The sequence below is a fragment of the Diabrotica virgifera genome, chromosome 10 (assembly GCF_917563875.1).
Source record: "Diabrotica virgifera virgifera chromosome 10, PGI_DIABVI_V3a".
Lineage (NCBI taxonomy): Eukaryota > Metazoa > Arthropoda > Insecta > Coleoptera > Chrysomelidae > Diabrotica > Diabrotica virgifera.
The window spans coordinates 16,270,330-16,287,249 of record NC_065452.1 but is presented as its reverse complement, the minus strand read 5'-3'; the positions used below and the strand labels follow the sequence as shown (position 1 = coordinate 16,287,249).

General features: G+C 34.4%; 1 protein-coding gene across 4 annotated transcripts in view; it reads right to left on the bottom strand.

The window, feature by feature from the left end:
* LOC114333243 (plexin-A4) overlaps positions 1-16,920 on the bottom strand; it is a 933,823-nt gene that overhangs the window by 190,499 nt on the left and 726,404 nt on the right. For all 4 annotated transcript variants that reach the window (XM_050663388.1, XM_050663391.1, XM_050663390.1 and 1 more), the window contains one exon: positions 13,995-14,095. In XM_050663388.1, coding sequence (XP_050519345.1) covers positions 13,995-14,095 — 101 coding nt within the window. The remainder of the gene's footprint in view (positions 1-13,994; positions 14,096-16,920) is intronic.

Here is a 16,920-nt window from a genome sequence, read left to right as displayed (position 1 = left end):
CCAGGTCCAGGAAATTTTCAAAACCCGTTTGCACATTTGAAAAGAGCTTTAACACATTCACGGTCACGCTTCATATGTAGACACGTCTTCTTATGGAGTAAATGACTTCATATGCAGTCGTATCCGTGAATGTGTTAATGGAGCTTCCATTTTTTGCGCAGACAATTCAATGACTTTAATTTTGAAATTATGTCGAAATTTTAAGAACTCATACTTTCAAAACAAAAATTTCGATATAATTATTTTAAAATTAATGTCATTAAATTGTCTGCGCAAAAAATTGAAGCGAGCAATTAAATTTAGTTTTAAATGTGCAGAGGAATTTTGAAAATTTTAATATAAAGGGTGTTGTTTCAAGGTCACAATTATTTAAAATTTTTTTGTTGTTAATCCGGACCTGAATTTTTCTTGTGATTACTAAAAGGGTCATTGCAATGTAGTAAATAAGTATTGATTATTTTTAAAATGAGTATTTGTTCATTAACTTTATTAATTTATTATTAAAAGTTAATAATACCTTGCTTTTTAATCAGAGTTCTTAAAAATTTCAATATAATTTAAAATTAAAGTAATTAAATTGTCTGCCTCACTCCCAAACACGCCTCAAACACATCGGCACACTATCAAATAATTAGAGAAAACACGTGAAATTTGACAAATAATTTGATCACATGGCCCTTCAGTTAGCCTTCGGGCCGCATAAAAAACGCTAGAGGGCCGCATGCGGCCCACCTGATCTAGAGTCTTTTAAGGAATGAACAGATTGCTGCGATAATCGAAAATGCGAAATCAACTAAAAAGCAAAAAATAAAAAAATCAAACTCGACGAATTATTCGAAAGAAACGTTCGTTAAAAAAATGAAAAAATCTAACACATTCGTTAAAGAAAAGCGTGGGGTGAAAACCGTTTATTCGATGAAGACGCGCCCCACGCTTTTCTTTAACGAATGTGTTAGATTTTTTCATTTTTTTAACGAACGTGTTTTTCGAATAATCCGTCGAGTTTGATTTTTTTATTTTTTGCTTTTTAGTTGATTTTTTTATATTTTAACTTTTAGTCATTCATAACTAAATAAAAGCGTTTCTTAAAAAAAATTCATATTGTTTTATTTTTTACTTTTTAGTCTTACACTTTTCAAACATTAAAATATATCGTCATGTTTAAAAAAAGGATGTAGGTATATGACAGATACCTTTCTTGCATTTATTTTAACTTTTGATACATACATTGTACATTTTCTGTAATTTCTTTATACATTTCTTAAATCAAAATCATTATTTACGACTATTACAGTTTTCGCAGTATTTCCATCTCTAGTAATACTTTACTATTGCACGGAGTAGACGCTGTTAATTTCTCGCAATGCAGTTCTTCGATGCGCAAGCAGTCTAAAGGTACGTATTCCATACAAAGGTAAACCTCGCTCGGTGTAGTAGCGTCACATAGTAAATACGTCGGTGATCGCCGCTTGGCGTGTACACTCTTCGTTTCAACCGGTTTGCGGTTTATATGTAAGAGAGCGCATGCTGTATCCATTTGAGCAGCTACACCGAGCGGGGTTCACCCTTGTATGGATACGTACTTTAATGATCGCACTCCGCTCAATGAAACGTAAGCGAACGGCTCCACGGGCGAGAAATTGACGCTAGCAGTAGCAGTAAAATGAATTTAACCCGGCACCTGCCACGTGGCTTTGCAAGGCGTCAACTGCCACGTGGGGTGCTCACAGCACCCCTTAAAAATTTGCTGTGATCTACTTGTTTAAAAAACAAAATAATGTGTTAAGTAACACAAGGATATAAAAAAAACATGTTTTATTGACTTATTAGCCACTAATATGTTAAAAAAGTTAAAAAATAAAATGAAAAAGTTGTCATAACCAAATTAGCAAGTACCAAGCCATAATAAATGAAGTCAAGTAAAATATCTAAAAAAATTAAGATTTAGTGAGTATATAGTTTATATTAATAATTTAAATCATTTATTTCAATAAAACATGTAAATTTGACCTGTTTATCAAAAATACAAAAAAAATTTAAAACTTAAAGTGCCATATGATGACACCCCAATTCGACTTTAGAGCTATAAGTTCAGAATGACACTAAATAACCACTTCAAACACTAACACATCTATGCTATATAATATTATAGAAAGCTACTATGACGCACAGCTCCGTTACCAAACTTGAAATACCAAATATTTGATAAAAATGTGTTATGGGGTGCTGATAGCACCCCACGTGGCAGGTGCCGGGTTAAGATTTCCGCGGAACGGAACAGGAATAGCCGAAGTGAACCGACTACAGGACTTGTGCGTAGTCGGTTCAGTTCGGCTATTCCCATTCCGTTCCGCGGAACCTTAAGTTCATTTTACTGCTATTGCTAGCGTCAATTTCTCGCCTGTGGAGCCGTAGCCTAAGCTTTGCACGCTCAATGCAGGTGACGTTCTACACCTTCGGCAAAGAATTAAGGATTTGCATGAAATTTTAGTATGTTAGTTATAGTTTACTTCAAAAAACTAAGACTTGATTTTTTAAAAATTGTTTTACCGTGCCGTTTAATTACTATTAAGGGTCAAAGTTAAGTTTTAACATGGGCTCTTATGGGAATTCTTAAAAAGTTAATAACTTTTGACCCAAATTTACGATTTTTAATTATTTGTGCTTAAATTAAAGGTTTTTTTGTAAGGAATAACATATTAAAAAATGAGGATTGTTTACCGTACCATTTATTTTTAATTTATTTATTACAATTTATTCCGTAATTTCCGTAATTTATTATAATTTATTTTTATAAAGTATTCAATACTAAAACATATGATTTGAGTATTCTGTTATAAATGCATTGTTACCAACTTTCGCTTGCATATAAGTTTCCCCCCTTTCCTCTGAGAGGCATACCCCGCAACGAAGGTGTAGAACGTCGTTAGGCCTGTCCTTACGCAAACACTTTCGGGCCCAAGTTCACGACAGCGCAGCGTAGTCAACAGTCGAACCTTGCGTTTTATGGACAGTCGAAGCCCACGACAATACTAAGGGCAGCATTCGTCCCTCTGCGGTGCCATAACTTTTTTTCGCTGAAAACTGAATAGAAATCGGACAGAAACTGGGTAAATTTGAAACTTTATTGTTTAGATACAGAGAAGGGCTAAATTATGGAATAAATTAATTTTCTCTAAAATGGACGACTTTGGAGAAAAATCCCGAAACAGGTCGATTTTGATTTTTAAATTACAATTTTTTGCATATATTTCATACTAGTGACGTCATTCATCTGGGCGTGATGACGTAATCGATGATTTTTTTAAATGAGAATAGGGGTCGTGTGGTAGCTCGTTTGAAAGGTTCTTCAATTCTCTATCAAGTAATGTAAATATTTACATAATTTTTTATACAGGGTGGCCAAAAAATAAATTTTTGAATTAAATTAATTGACGAAAAAAGAAGAATGTATGCAATTTATTTAACTCAAAATACATTCTATCACTTTCAGAAAATAGGAAATAATGTTTATTTGGCAAATAAACATTGCTTTTCGCTTAAATTAAATGTTCAAACTGCCAAGTGGTAGGTGGGAGGCTGTTTGTGATTTAATTTAAGCGAAAAGAAATGTTTATTTGTGAAATAAGCATTTTTTTCTATTTACTGACAGCAATACAATGTATTTTTAGTTAAATAAATTACATACATTCTTCTTTTGCGTCAATTAATTTAATTCAAAAATTATTTTTTTGGTCACCCTCTATAAATAATGATATTATTATTTATATTACTGAATAGAGAATTGAACACCGTTTCAAATGAGGTGCCACACGACCCCTATTCCCATTTAAAAAAATCATTGATTACGTCATCACGCCCAGATGGATGACGTCACTAGTATGAAATATATGCAAAAAAATTGTAATTTAAAAATAAAAATCGACCTGTTTCGCGATTTTTCTCCAAAGTGGTCCATTTTAGATAAAATTAATATATTCCATAATTTAGCCCCTCTCTGTATGAAGCATAACGTAAGCAAACAACGTAAAAAGTGAAATTATGTATAGTTCATATAATTAGCTACAATTTGTAAAAGTTGCAAGTTTCTACATTGTAAAAAACAAGAGAATTTAAGCATTTTCCATTAAAATCGTTTTTTTTTTATTTAAACAATTCATAAACATAAAAAAATTTTGATCGACTATTCGTGTATTGTTCCCGCGAATCCATATGTCTGCAAAATTTCATTCATTTCCATTGAAGAAAAGGCAGTCAAATTAACGTCTAAAGATTTGACGCAAACGATTGAACTAAATAAAAGCGTTTAAAAAGATTTATTTTAAATATGGTTCCACAAGTTATGCGCAAATCGCTTACCTTAAAAATTGGTGTTCGTTAGGATTTGGTAAACTATGCAGACCCAAGGGTGACTACTCAATTCATCACCGCTCCTTTTAACGGACTCCTTCCATGGAATTCACGATGCACGTGCGACGCGACGCGCGACGGTACCGTCAAATCACGAAAAGTTCGGAATTTTGGGAGTTCTTTCACCGTTGAAGGCTTGACGCGAAGTCGTACCTTCTGTCCTTAAGGTACTCAACGGAGCATGTCTGTATATGATGCGCAAAGCGATTTTTGTGCTTGTGGATGAGTAAAAATTGATATTGAGCATTTATTTAAATTAGAAGACACACAAGGTTATTCTGCATCATTTTTAAAGAGGGCAGAGAAAAGCCACTAAATATAATTAGTAAATTATCTAAAACTTATTCTACACGAAATAAATAAATATTAGAATGATAGTCAATATAAAATAAAGAAATAAGGATTCCCGAACAATAAGCGACATTTCGTTTTCATGTCATGAACACATTGCTGCGATAGTCGCTGTGACGACGACGTGTTTTGTCTAATTGATCACATTGAACCGACGACTACAGCAAGTCTGGAATGGGTTCTTCAGAATCGGAGGAAGATTTGATCTTGCTAGTTGCTTTAGCATAATAAATAATAATAAAATAATTCAAGTGAATAAAAACTCTAAATTAAAATACTTGGTAAAATACGAGATTATTTTATCTCTTGGCCTAATTCATCCCATAATTTATCCTTCTTTCTGATGTTTTTATAATCCTGGTGTGCCAAATCATAAAGAATTGAATAATTTTTAACCAATTCTATTAACTTCTCTGTTAGAACCATTGTAAATTCGCAACGACAACGACAGAAAACGCAGCCGGCTGCGTTAACAAAATATAACGCAGTACTAACGTTATCGCTTCGAGATATCGTCGCACCGATTTCTCATTAATCACCGCGGCCGGTCGTCTCGTGAAAATTTCGCATTGCGATGTTATCTTCGACGTAACGATTAACCGCAGCAATCTGTTCATTCCTTTAGTCTTGCTACATGACCTGCCCAATTCCATTTCAGCTTGGCTATACGTTCGACCAGTGTTGCCAATCGGCGGATAATTATCCGATTTGCGTACCTTTTTGAGAGTTGTCGTATCTTCTTCGTACCTTTAAATAAATCGGATATTTGCGTATATTTTTCAGTGTATCTACCATCTACTAAATCTTTCTCATCCATATATTGCCAACACCAACAACACATGAATTTTCTTTGGTTCCACAAATACTGGATGAATGTTAGTGACATCCGATACTTTTCATCTTTTGACAAAAGGGACATGTGCCAATTCTTTTGTTTAGAATTTAAATGCACAAGTGCCTCCACTTAAGGCATACTACTCCAATTCAAATTTCAGAAACCGTCTGCCCTCTGATGTTATTTATGAGTTTTTAGTTTTTAGTCTTTAAACCTATGAAAGCGAATTCACGCACGATTTAGTTTTATTTTCATTTTATGTAGTGCAGTGCTTAAGTAAACGTCTGTTTGAAATAATCTTTAAACGTGTTCATTTTTTTCGAATCCTGAGAAAACTAATTAATATTTTTGAAAAATTTGAACGCAGAATGAAAGATTACATTATTACCGAGGGCCGAAAGTCCCTTAGAATAAACAAAATGTTTCTTTTGAATGAGATATTTGAAATTAAAAATCACACTCAATATTCTCTTTTTCTTTCACCCCTGTAACTTATTATAATAAAAATTATCTTCAGGGATTTTCGGCCCTCGGTAATAATGTAATACATATTTCATTCTGCTTTTAAATTTTTAAATACTACTTATTAGATTTCTCAGAACTCGAAAAAAATAATGCATTTTAAAAGCTTTGACCAGAAATTTTGCGCCTATGCTATTAATGTAGCTGTAGTTTTTTTGTATTGATTTATTTATTATTTATTTTTCTAGTACCTAGTTTTAGGTAATTATTACGTTTTAATAAAATAATATTTAAAAGTGTTTTTTTTACTTAAATAATTATAATAAATATAACGGATCCAAATAATGAAATATTTAGATTTAATTAGAATTTAACACTTACGATAATACAAAATACGAATAATATAATAATAGTAAGTAAATAGTATTTACATACATGAATTAGGTAATCAGCTAGGATACGAGATTTTCATCTATAAACGAAATTTTTTAAACTGTGAAACAGAGAATCCAGCATATTAAAGGGCCGGTTGTTCGAACGCTAATCAGAAATGGAATCAACTGATCATTATCAAATATTTAATTACTGTCAATGTCAACTTTGATTGGGTTGCTGAAAACATAATTGATTACAATTATGAGATTAATTGATTAATTAATCAATTATGTTAATAATTGTTACGTTAATTGATAATTAATAATTAATTAATCAATTAATTATGTTAATTATCATAATTATAATTGATTACAATCAACTGATTGGCGTACGAACAACGGATTTTGTTATTTGATGGTTGTTAAGGGGACTAAAAGAATAACATTGGCAACATTGATTTTAATAACAGAATAATTTTGGACCTAGCGTATACCTTTTCGTAACAAATCGGATATTTTTCGAGCGATCATCGGATAATCTAGAGAAATGCGATTGGCAACACTGCGTTCGCATCAGTGGTACCTTCTCTTTTTCTTAGGTCTTTGTTCCTTATTTTGTCTTTTTTTGTCACGCCCAGAATCGATCTTTCCATGCGCCTTTGGGCAACTCGCATTTTCAGTGCTGTTGTTTTTCTGAGCGTGAGTTTCTGCTCCGTATGTCATGAGGAAGAACGCATTGGTCAAATGTCTTCCGTTTCATAGCTATCGGGATGTTGCTATTAAATATATCTCTTAGTGAACCATACGCCGCCCAAGCAAGTGTTATTCGTCGTTGAAATTCGAAGGTCTGATTATCCTGGCTTATTCTGATTTCATGATCGAGATATATGTACTTTTCTGTCAATTCGATCACTTGATTTTGGATGGTTAGGTATTTGCTGGGAACTAAATTTATCATAAATTTGGTCTTACTGAGGTTCATTTTTAGACCTATTGTTGAAGATACGACTTCTAATTCTTTTAACATTTGTTGTGCTTCACCCAGATCTTCGGTAATAAATACTATATCGTCGGCAAAACGCAGATGATTGAGCATTTCCCCATCTATTTTTATTCCTCAATTTTCGCATTTTAGCATTTTAAAGGCGTATTCGAATCCTGTGGAACTGTCATTTCTGTCTTGTCATCGTTCGGAGGTCTCTATCCATTTCATTGTCACTTGCTGCCATACTTTCACCATGTGAACAAGTCAAACCACAGCTCAGATGTTACCTGCAGGGGCGGTTTCTCCATTGGTTCACTTGTGCAGTGAACACCCAATCAAATTTATTAAAATACATATTTTTAAAAATCTCATAAATATCATTAAAATATTTTTTCTTAAATCTCATAAATATCATAGTATCATTAAAATATAACTGTATTTATTAATCACATAATTTATTTGCACAACACCGCTACGCTAGATGCACGTGGTAGGTGCAGAATTCAAATTGAACCCAGCCACTATACAGTAACCCTATAGAAGAACGAGAGCTCTTAAATCCGTGAACCAGCGATTCTCCTATCTTAAAACATTGTGAGTTTGTGCACTGCACACAGAGACCGGGGCGGAGGGTTTCGATTTACAGTTTGGCATTTTCTATTGTGGGAATTTATTAAATACAATATTGGTAGGTAGTTTTTTTAGGATGGAGCCATATTCAGTGAAGTTTATAAAAGATAATGCAAATAGTTTTGAAAATCGACTGCTTATAAAAAGAATGGACTAACTTGGCCGGAGATAAACTTGGTACAAGAATGTGCAATAAGAAACAAAAAGTTTAAACATTGTTTTAAAGTTGAACAATATAGAAAAACTTGCGTGATTATGCGGGTGTGATAAACTACATTCTTTATTTTGTTTTCCATGTTTAGTGTTTTCAAAGAATAAAACTATAATTTCAATCTCGGTCTTTGGATGCCGTTAAAATAAACGGATTTTTAAACAGTTTTGACAAAGCCATTTCAATATTCGTAACTTCTGCGTCCACCTTCACCACCGAAGAAGCGCCATCATTCAGTAGGTATCATATTCTGAACAAAACAAAAAAAAGTGTGTGACATCCTGACTAATCGGGTCAAAGATAGGTTTCATTTTACAGAACATCTTTTGGCGAGGCCCCAAAAATTTTTCGCCCGCGGCGCTTATTCACCGTTTGTATAATTACATTCTTTAATTGAACACCCTCCTTAAATTACCACGAGCCGCCACTGGTTACCTGGGGCATATTACTAAAATACCTTAAACATCCATGCTTAAGTTAGCATTTTCAACCGATGCTTCCTTCAGGGATTACTTATACAGGGCTTTGACCCACATATTTTTGTTAAATTATATCTTGGTGGTTAGAATGTAAATTTCACGTGAGTATAACCTACAACTTTTCTTAACAGCAGTCAAAATTTCAAAATCTGCATTATTTTACCAGGTTATATTCATTTTAGGTAAGCACTGATGATGACTGATAAACCAGTCGAAAACTAGTTATGTGATTGTGATGTAGCCCTTTTTAGGGATTTTAAATATATACCTTTTAAAAAGGATTTTACTGTTTTTTTATTACATGGTATACAGCCAACTACAGGAAAACTTTTTCCTTGTGGATTTTTATTCGAGGACTTATAAATAATTTAGGTGAGAGGCTCTTTCACACCTCGCTTGATATGAATTCATTCAGATGTCACAACACACATCAAAAAACAAAATTCAGGTTTAAATGTACTTGCCTAGCTAGATAGTAAGTAGTAAAAAATTTAAACGTTACTGGCTCTTACTTATTTAATTTCATCGTTGGAGGAGATCATTGGTTAACCCGTTTCTCCAATGTCAGAACATGTTAACTTGTTCGATCCGCTGAATGTTGAATGTAAAGGTGATGCTAGACATTTCTGCTTGACTTGAATATTTTAATCAATTCGTTTTATTGATTCTAATTTTAAAGTTTCAGTTTATAGCCACTTCAGTAATGATTTTTTTAATTATTAACAGAATATCATACAAAACATTAATGAGAATTATCAATTTTAAAACTAAAACCTGCGCTTTCTGAACACTATAAATTAAGTAGTTCTCGGTGATTTTCAAGACAAATAAACAAGCTAAAATGAAAGGTGCCGTTAAAGCAGTTCCAAAAAATGCATTTTAACATATTAATCATAATTCAAAGAAAAACAGAAGGAAACAATTACCCCAAAAAAATAGATAGTTGATTCAGAAAAACAGAAAGGATCGGAAGGTATGGCAAGGGACTCGAATAACTGAAAATAAAAAAAAGCTAAACAGGCTTTCCAAAGAGAAATAGCTAAAATTAAAAACGAGTCAATCACTAAGTACCTACCTGAGAGAACTAACTGATGATGAATACACCGATCCACTGATAACTCCCACTGGAAGGCGGCTAAAAAGATAAATAAGCCAGTTTAACATAAACCTTCTTTACGAAAAGAGAACAGAACATGTGCAAGAAATCCCAAAGAGAAAGTGGATGCGTTTGCTGATTATTTAGAAAATATATTTCAACCAACCCCTGGGAAAACTCATGTAGACGATGAACGAGTAGCTACTGATTCTGTTAACATACAATTGACTACAATAAAAGAAGTCCAAAAATTAATCAAGAACATCAATACAAAAAAAGCGCCTGGGTTTGACCTGATCAATGGTGAAATATTAAAACAATTACCTAGAAAATCCATAGTAAAGCTACTACCCTAATAAATGCATCTTTTAGATTTACATAAGTTCCCATCCTTTGAAAAACTGGAGAGGTCATAATGATACCCAAAGTAGAACAAGATAACCATGAATTAACATCATAAACGTCAATCTCCTTACTATCCATAATCTCAAAAGTTTTTGAAAAAGTGCTACTACGAAGAATGAACCATATAATTCAACAACAACCATATAATTTTCTATGCAACTCGTTGAAATTTTGCAGTCATGCCTACACCAGCGAACATTTAGAGTTAAGATGGAAAACGAGCACCTACTCCGAGTTAAAGCCAATAAACTCAGGGGTTCCACAAACGTAGCATTCTTGGACCAGTACTATACCTTTTGGATACATCTGACATTCCGGAGAGAGAAAACATTCAACTAGCCACATTTGCTGATGATATAGCAGTCCTTACAATAGGAGCAACTATAGAATAATCTACGGTTAACCTACAAAATGCAATTAATGGCATAGAACGCTGGTCCAAAAAATGGCGTATAAAGTTTAATGAACAGAAATTAGTTCATATTAACTTTACTAACAAGAAAATCAATTATCTCTCGATTGTCTTAAACAGCAGCATTGTTCCTAATAAAAAACAGCTAAATACCTGGGTTTAAATCTGGACATCAAACTCAAATGGAATGAGCATGGTAAAAAGAAAACTGAACAGTTGAAGATAAAGTACAAAAATATGTATGGGGTGATAAGTGGGTACTCTCAACTTTCCATCCCGAAGAAAGTACTGAGTTACAAACAGATATTGAAACCAGTGTGGATCTATGGCCTACAATCATGGGGCTATACAAAAAAAGTAATTATAGAAACTTAGAAACGCTCCAGAACCGAATACTAAGGAATATTGTAGGCGTTCCTTGGTATGTTCGGAATGACAATTTACATAGAGACCTTAAAGTCGAATATATTCCTATTGAAATTAAGAAAGTCGCCAGGAGACATGAAGAGAGGCTCCATAAGCATCCCAACCATAGAGTACTTCAGTTTCTTGTCAACCAACACCAGATGCGAAGGACTAAACCGTTTGAGTTTGTGTAATGTGTGAAGTTTTGCTAGGCTTGGTTAGTGTTGTGCATTGTAGCCTCAACAAGGACGTGAGCAAATAGTGAAAAGGAGAGTCAGTGCTGTGCTGTGTAGCCACAACAAAGAAGTGGGCTTTTCATGTCAAAAAAAGCTAGGATGGACCAAGATGTCATCTAGTTTACAAACAATTTTAGTAAAATTACGTTAAAGAAAAAATACTGATTAATCTTGTAGATTAGGTGTATTTTTAATGTTTAAAATATAAAAAAAAACATATCTATATAAATAAAAATAAATGTTTGTATGTCCTTTAAAGAATCGTAAACCATGCATTTGATCACATGATGACCTTAAGAAAAGTTGTTGTGCATGAACCCGGGAAGGTTTAAGAGTTGGTACGACCAACCTAAGTGAAAAGGGTCTAACTTGCCCCCTTGACATTTTTTTTATTTTTTTGGACAAACTGTTTTTTCTCAATTTTATATAATGTGGAACCAAAAGATACATACAACCCTAAATTTTCACTTTTCGATCACCAACCGTCATTTTTTAATAGCCATCTAAATATTTACCTCTTCTAATTAAATAAAAATATACTTTTACATTACATAATATTCTTAAGTATTTTTTTGATTTTCTGTTAATTTTTATTTTTTGAACTTTGACAAATCATTTATATATTTCTAAGTCGGTACGAACTTCGGGGGGTCAGCTAGTTAATCAATAGATCTCTAAGGTTCAAATCATTTTAATAAGACAAAGATATAGTAGGAACTATACTAAAATCAAAATCAAGATGCAGTAGTAGTAAACAAACCGAGATACGTTAACTGTTACAAGAAACACTCCTGAATCATAATCTACAATGTATAAAATTTGTAAATCATTATTTGTGATTTACAATGTATATATGTTACGGTAAGAGTAGATACTTGGTAATTGTATACAATTAGCAGAGTCGACGGTAAATGTAGGAAATTATTTTCAATTATCTACTTTTACCGGTGATTGTATACAATTACCAAGGACCAGCGGTAAAAGTATAAAATGATGAAATAAAAACAATAAATTTCAACAATTATTCAAAAAGGGCGATTTTTATTTTACTGCATTAAAAACAAGAGACAATTTTGTTTAACCAGAATTGAGTTTTTTGCCTGAATTATTACTACTACTTTATTTAATTACTTACTATTTGTTGTGAGATGTCAAAAGGCAAACTCTCATGGTACTTGGAATTACATAACTTTAAATTTTTTTATATTTACACTTATCTGGTTTACATTTATTTTTGCAAGCACATCACTGATAGCCTTGCCCACCCGACAAATACGTTTTTCTAGCATACTCGCTCCATGAATTGTTTAGTTTTGGAACCATGTCTAGAGAAAGAATAATTCTTTGCGAATGGTAAATTGATTTGTACTATAGACAGGTACTAGTATACTGCTTCTCCATTCGTCTGGCATTTGTCCAACTTCCAAAATTCTATTAAATAAACCTGCTAGCCACCTTGTTCCTGTTTCTCCCAATGCTCTCTATACTTCCCCAGGAATATCATCTGGTCCTACCGCTTTTCCTTTCTTTATTTTTTTTAAGCGCTTGAGCCACTTCCTCGTTTGTTATTTTGGTGACCATTGTTGCTACTGTCTCCGGTGACTCTACAGGCTATCTGTCAAATTCTTCATTTCATAAGCTGTCAAAGTACTTTCTCCATCTCTTTTTGACATCCTTTTCGTGAACTAGTATTCTGCTTTGGCTTTTGCTACTGCTACTTTCGCTTATTTTTTTGCCACCGTATAGTTTTGAAGATCTGTGTCGGATCTGGTTTCTTGCCACATTTTATATAATGTTCGCTTCTCTTTTATTTTTCCTTGTACTTCGTTTGACCACCACGAAGTCTCTTTATCCTCAAACTTTTTTCCTGACATTTTCCCAAGTATTTCAATAGCAGTCTCTCTAATAATGTTGGCCATTTTTCTCCAAATTGTGTTAGGGCTTCCTTTCATGTTCCAACATATTTTTTCTACTATTCTTTCCCTGAATAGATCTTCTTTCTCATCTTTTAGCATCCACCACTTGATTTTTTGTGGCCCTCTCCGATATTTTTGTTTAGTTTCGCTTTTTACTTCGATGTCCAGAACAATCAGCTTATGTTGTTGGCTGACTGTCTCACTAACTATTACCTTGCAGTCCTTGCATTCACGTATGTCTTCTTTCCTTATCATGAAGTAGTCTATGTGGGATTGATGTTGTCCACTTTTGTAGGTAATGTGTTGAGTTTCTCTCTTTTTAAAGAATGTGTTAACAATCGCCATATCCAATGCTGTTGCTAATTCAAGCATGTCATCTCCAGCTTAATTTCTAGTTCCAAAGCCTAATCCCCCATGTATTGTTTCATATCCTGTCTTGGCTTGGCCCACATGTGCATTGAAATCACCTCCTATTATAACTTTCTCCTCTGCTGGAATATCACTCAGTACGTCTCCTAATTGGTCATAGAAAGCTCTTCTTTCATTCTCACCCAGACCTATTTGAGGAGCATACACACACAACATTCAATACCTCTTTATCAATTACAAATTTCACTGACATCATTCTATCATGTATTATCTACTTTTACCGTAACATATACATTGTAAATCATAATTCAGGACAGGAGTGCTCTTTGTAAGAGTTAACGTGTCTCGGTTTGTTTACTTTTACTGCATCTTGATTGTGAATGTAGATAAACTAATAAATAAAATAATATCTACTTACTTATTTTCTAAAGAACACCATCCGCAGTATGGATCTTTCACTCCCAAACACTCTAAGCAGTTACGGTAAACCGTGCATTCTTGCACTTTGACTTTCGATACCTGCAAATAAATCAAAAATTCTTAGAAGTCAACTAACTACAAGTGCGAAATTAAGTAGATATCGTAGCTTGGTTAATTGTAGGCATTTCTTCATAAACAAGAATAAAAAACCGCTAAACATGGTAAAAATGAATGACGCATACAGCTACAAAAGAGCTGATGTGTGAATATTACGTGTCGCAAAAATGTATTTTCATTTTGATGGAAAATAAAATTATTATACACTTGAGACCAAAAAAATCGACTTACTCGATGAATTGTAGTTTATGCTTAGTAATTTCATGTTGTGTGAATTAAAACAACTAATGCAAAAAATATGGTCTATTATAGAGCTTCCAAAAAATAATTGTTTTATGCAAATTGGCAACGTGCTGTAAAATTTGTCTTTTGTATGGCATAGGAAATGCAGCAAACATTGTAACGGGCATTTTTACGCAATTTAGACCTCTATGAATTTACCGGTGGTCGTCTCAGTCGCTTTTCAAAGGTTGACCTGTGTGTACACATCGAAAGGCAGTAAGTGAATATTTTACAAAATAGATGGCGGTCCAGGTAATAGCATAATACGAGAGGGATATAGTCTGAGGACTGTCGCCCGTCACCTGCTTATGACGCAGTCTGCAGTCTCAAGGGCTTACCGTCGACACCAGGAGACCGGTAACTACAGTGGACGACCAGATTCGGGTCGGTGACGTGTAATGACAGAGAGGGATGATAGATTTATTGTCCTGAGTGTCTTGCGGAATCGGCACGTGACAGAAGTTGAGCTTCAACAATCCTTAAGGAATGTTCAAAGTGTCACCGTCACTCAGTGGATCGGTAGGAGAAGGCTTAAGGCTGCCACTTTGACTCCCAGACGAGCTAACCCACGGCCCAATTTGAACGCACGTCAGAAACAAGCTCGACTTCAGTTTGCCCGAGAACGCGTCAATTGGGACCTTGGCCCAAGGCAGAGTTTTAGGCCCGGCGTAAATTGAACCTAAGCGAGACACAACCTGCGTCGGCGAACGGCGTACAGTATTGCGCATCCTACAATCAGTTCATGCGTTCACAGGTCACGCTTGGGAACGTTTGTCATCAGCGTACAGTTTTCTTGGGTCTTGGGACGCATGACTCACCGCCAGATGTTTATTTTTACGTGTTTTTGTTTGCGAGATGGAAGTATCTGAAATGAATACGGATGGTACCTAAGTACAATTTATTATGATAAATAAAAGTATTAGCATAGTCAACACCCCGAGTGAAAACTGCGTTGTCTTTGTCATTAAATTCTGATAACTTTTGGTAGACTAAATAAGCGGCGATACGAAATTAATAATCAAAGTTATGCCTTTACAAAATCACATTACCCTCAAATTCAACTTGTCGGCATATTACATTTTTGTTTATTACATCATATTTGTTTATGCAAATTAAAAACGAAATATGCAGATTGTTATTTTTTATGGCCGATCAGTAGCGGAGGAATTATGAATTATGACCTGCAGTAATTGTTAATGATTGCGATCCTGCAGTAATTGTAAATGATTGTGATCCGAGTAGTAAATTTAGGAATATGAGTTATGACCGAGCAGTAGGGGAGAGATTATTTTAAATATGTAGATATTATGTGCAAAAATAAAATACTCAGTGTAAGATATGTTTTTATGCACCCGCTTCGGTGTCATACCGCTACGACTACTAGGGACGCTTGCCCGTTCTATTCGCCACGTCGATGACCAACGGTTGGGTTGGCTTGTGTTCAATATGCGGTGCGCTAGAAAAATAAATGCACGGGTCACCCGCCCCACTGGCGCAGGTTGTGTCTCGCTTAGGTTCAATTTGCACCGGGCCTTATTCTGTGATGAGAGTCGAATGTGCTTGTAAAGCAATGACAGAAGACGACAGGTCTATCGGAGGCCCGGAGAACGATTTGCCGAATGCTACAGTGTCGAAACTCGAAACAGTCAACTATGGAGGTGGTTCGTGTATATTTTGGGGTACTTTATCTTTAGAAGGAAAAACAGAGCTTGTGTTCGTGCCTGGTAGTGGTCGCGGAGGGGGTTTCTCATCACATCACGGATATTCTCCAATATAATGTTGTTTCCTACACCGGCTACACGGGCAACAGCTTCATGCTAAAGTATGATAACGCTCGATGGCACACAGCGCGGATTAGGAAAGATTACCTGGCCAACACCAATATAACAACAATGGGCTGACCTTCATTAAGTTCGGATATGAATCCCATCAAGTACCTATGGGATAATCTCAAACGCAGAGTTCGGGTCCGTAATCCAATACCAGTGACAGTGGCGGAGCTAAAAACAGCATTAGATGAAAAGTGGAAAGCAACTCTTCAGGAATCAGTAATAAATTTAATAAGGTCGCATGGAAAGTGTTAACAACACGTGGGATCAAGTAATATGTGCAAATGACAAAGAGGCTCTCGAGTACATGACACGAAAATTGAATCAGGAATTTGAAAAATGGAGCCTGATAATGAACATGGAAAAGACGTTGTACCTCTGACCTACAACAGGAAAACAATAAAACGATGTGAAGACTGTAGATACCTGGGCATAAATTTTAACAAAGAAGGAACGGATGAAGCAGAGATAAGCTGTAGAAGAAATAAAGCTAGAAAATTAATTAAATCTCTGAATGGAATATTATGGAGTACTGACATAGGAAAACAAAAGAAAATTGAAAATATACAGTGTGTCTGCGTAACTTGAAACCATATGCGAAACTTTTTTAATATCAATTTTACGGAAAAAAGTTATTCTTCATAAAGTGCTCTGCCTAGTCTAAAACCTAAGATGCAATCATCAGATATCAAAATT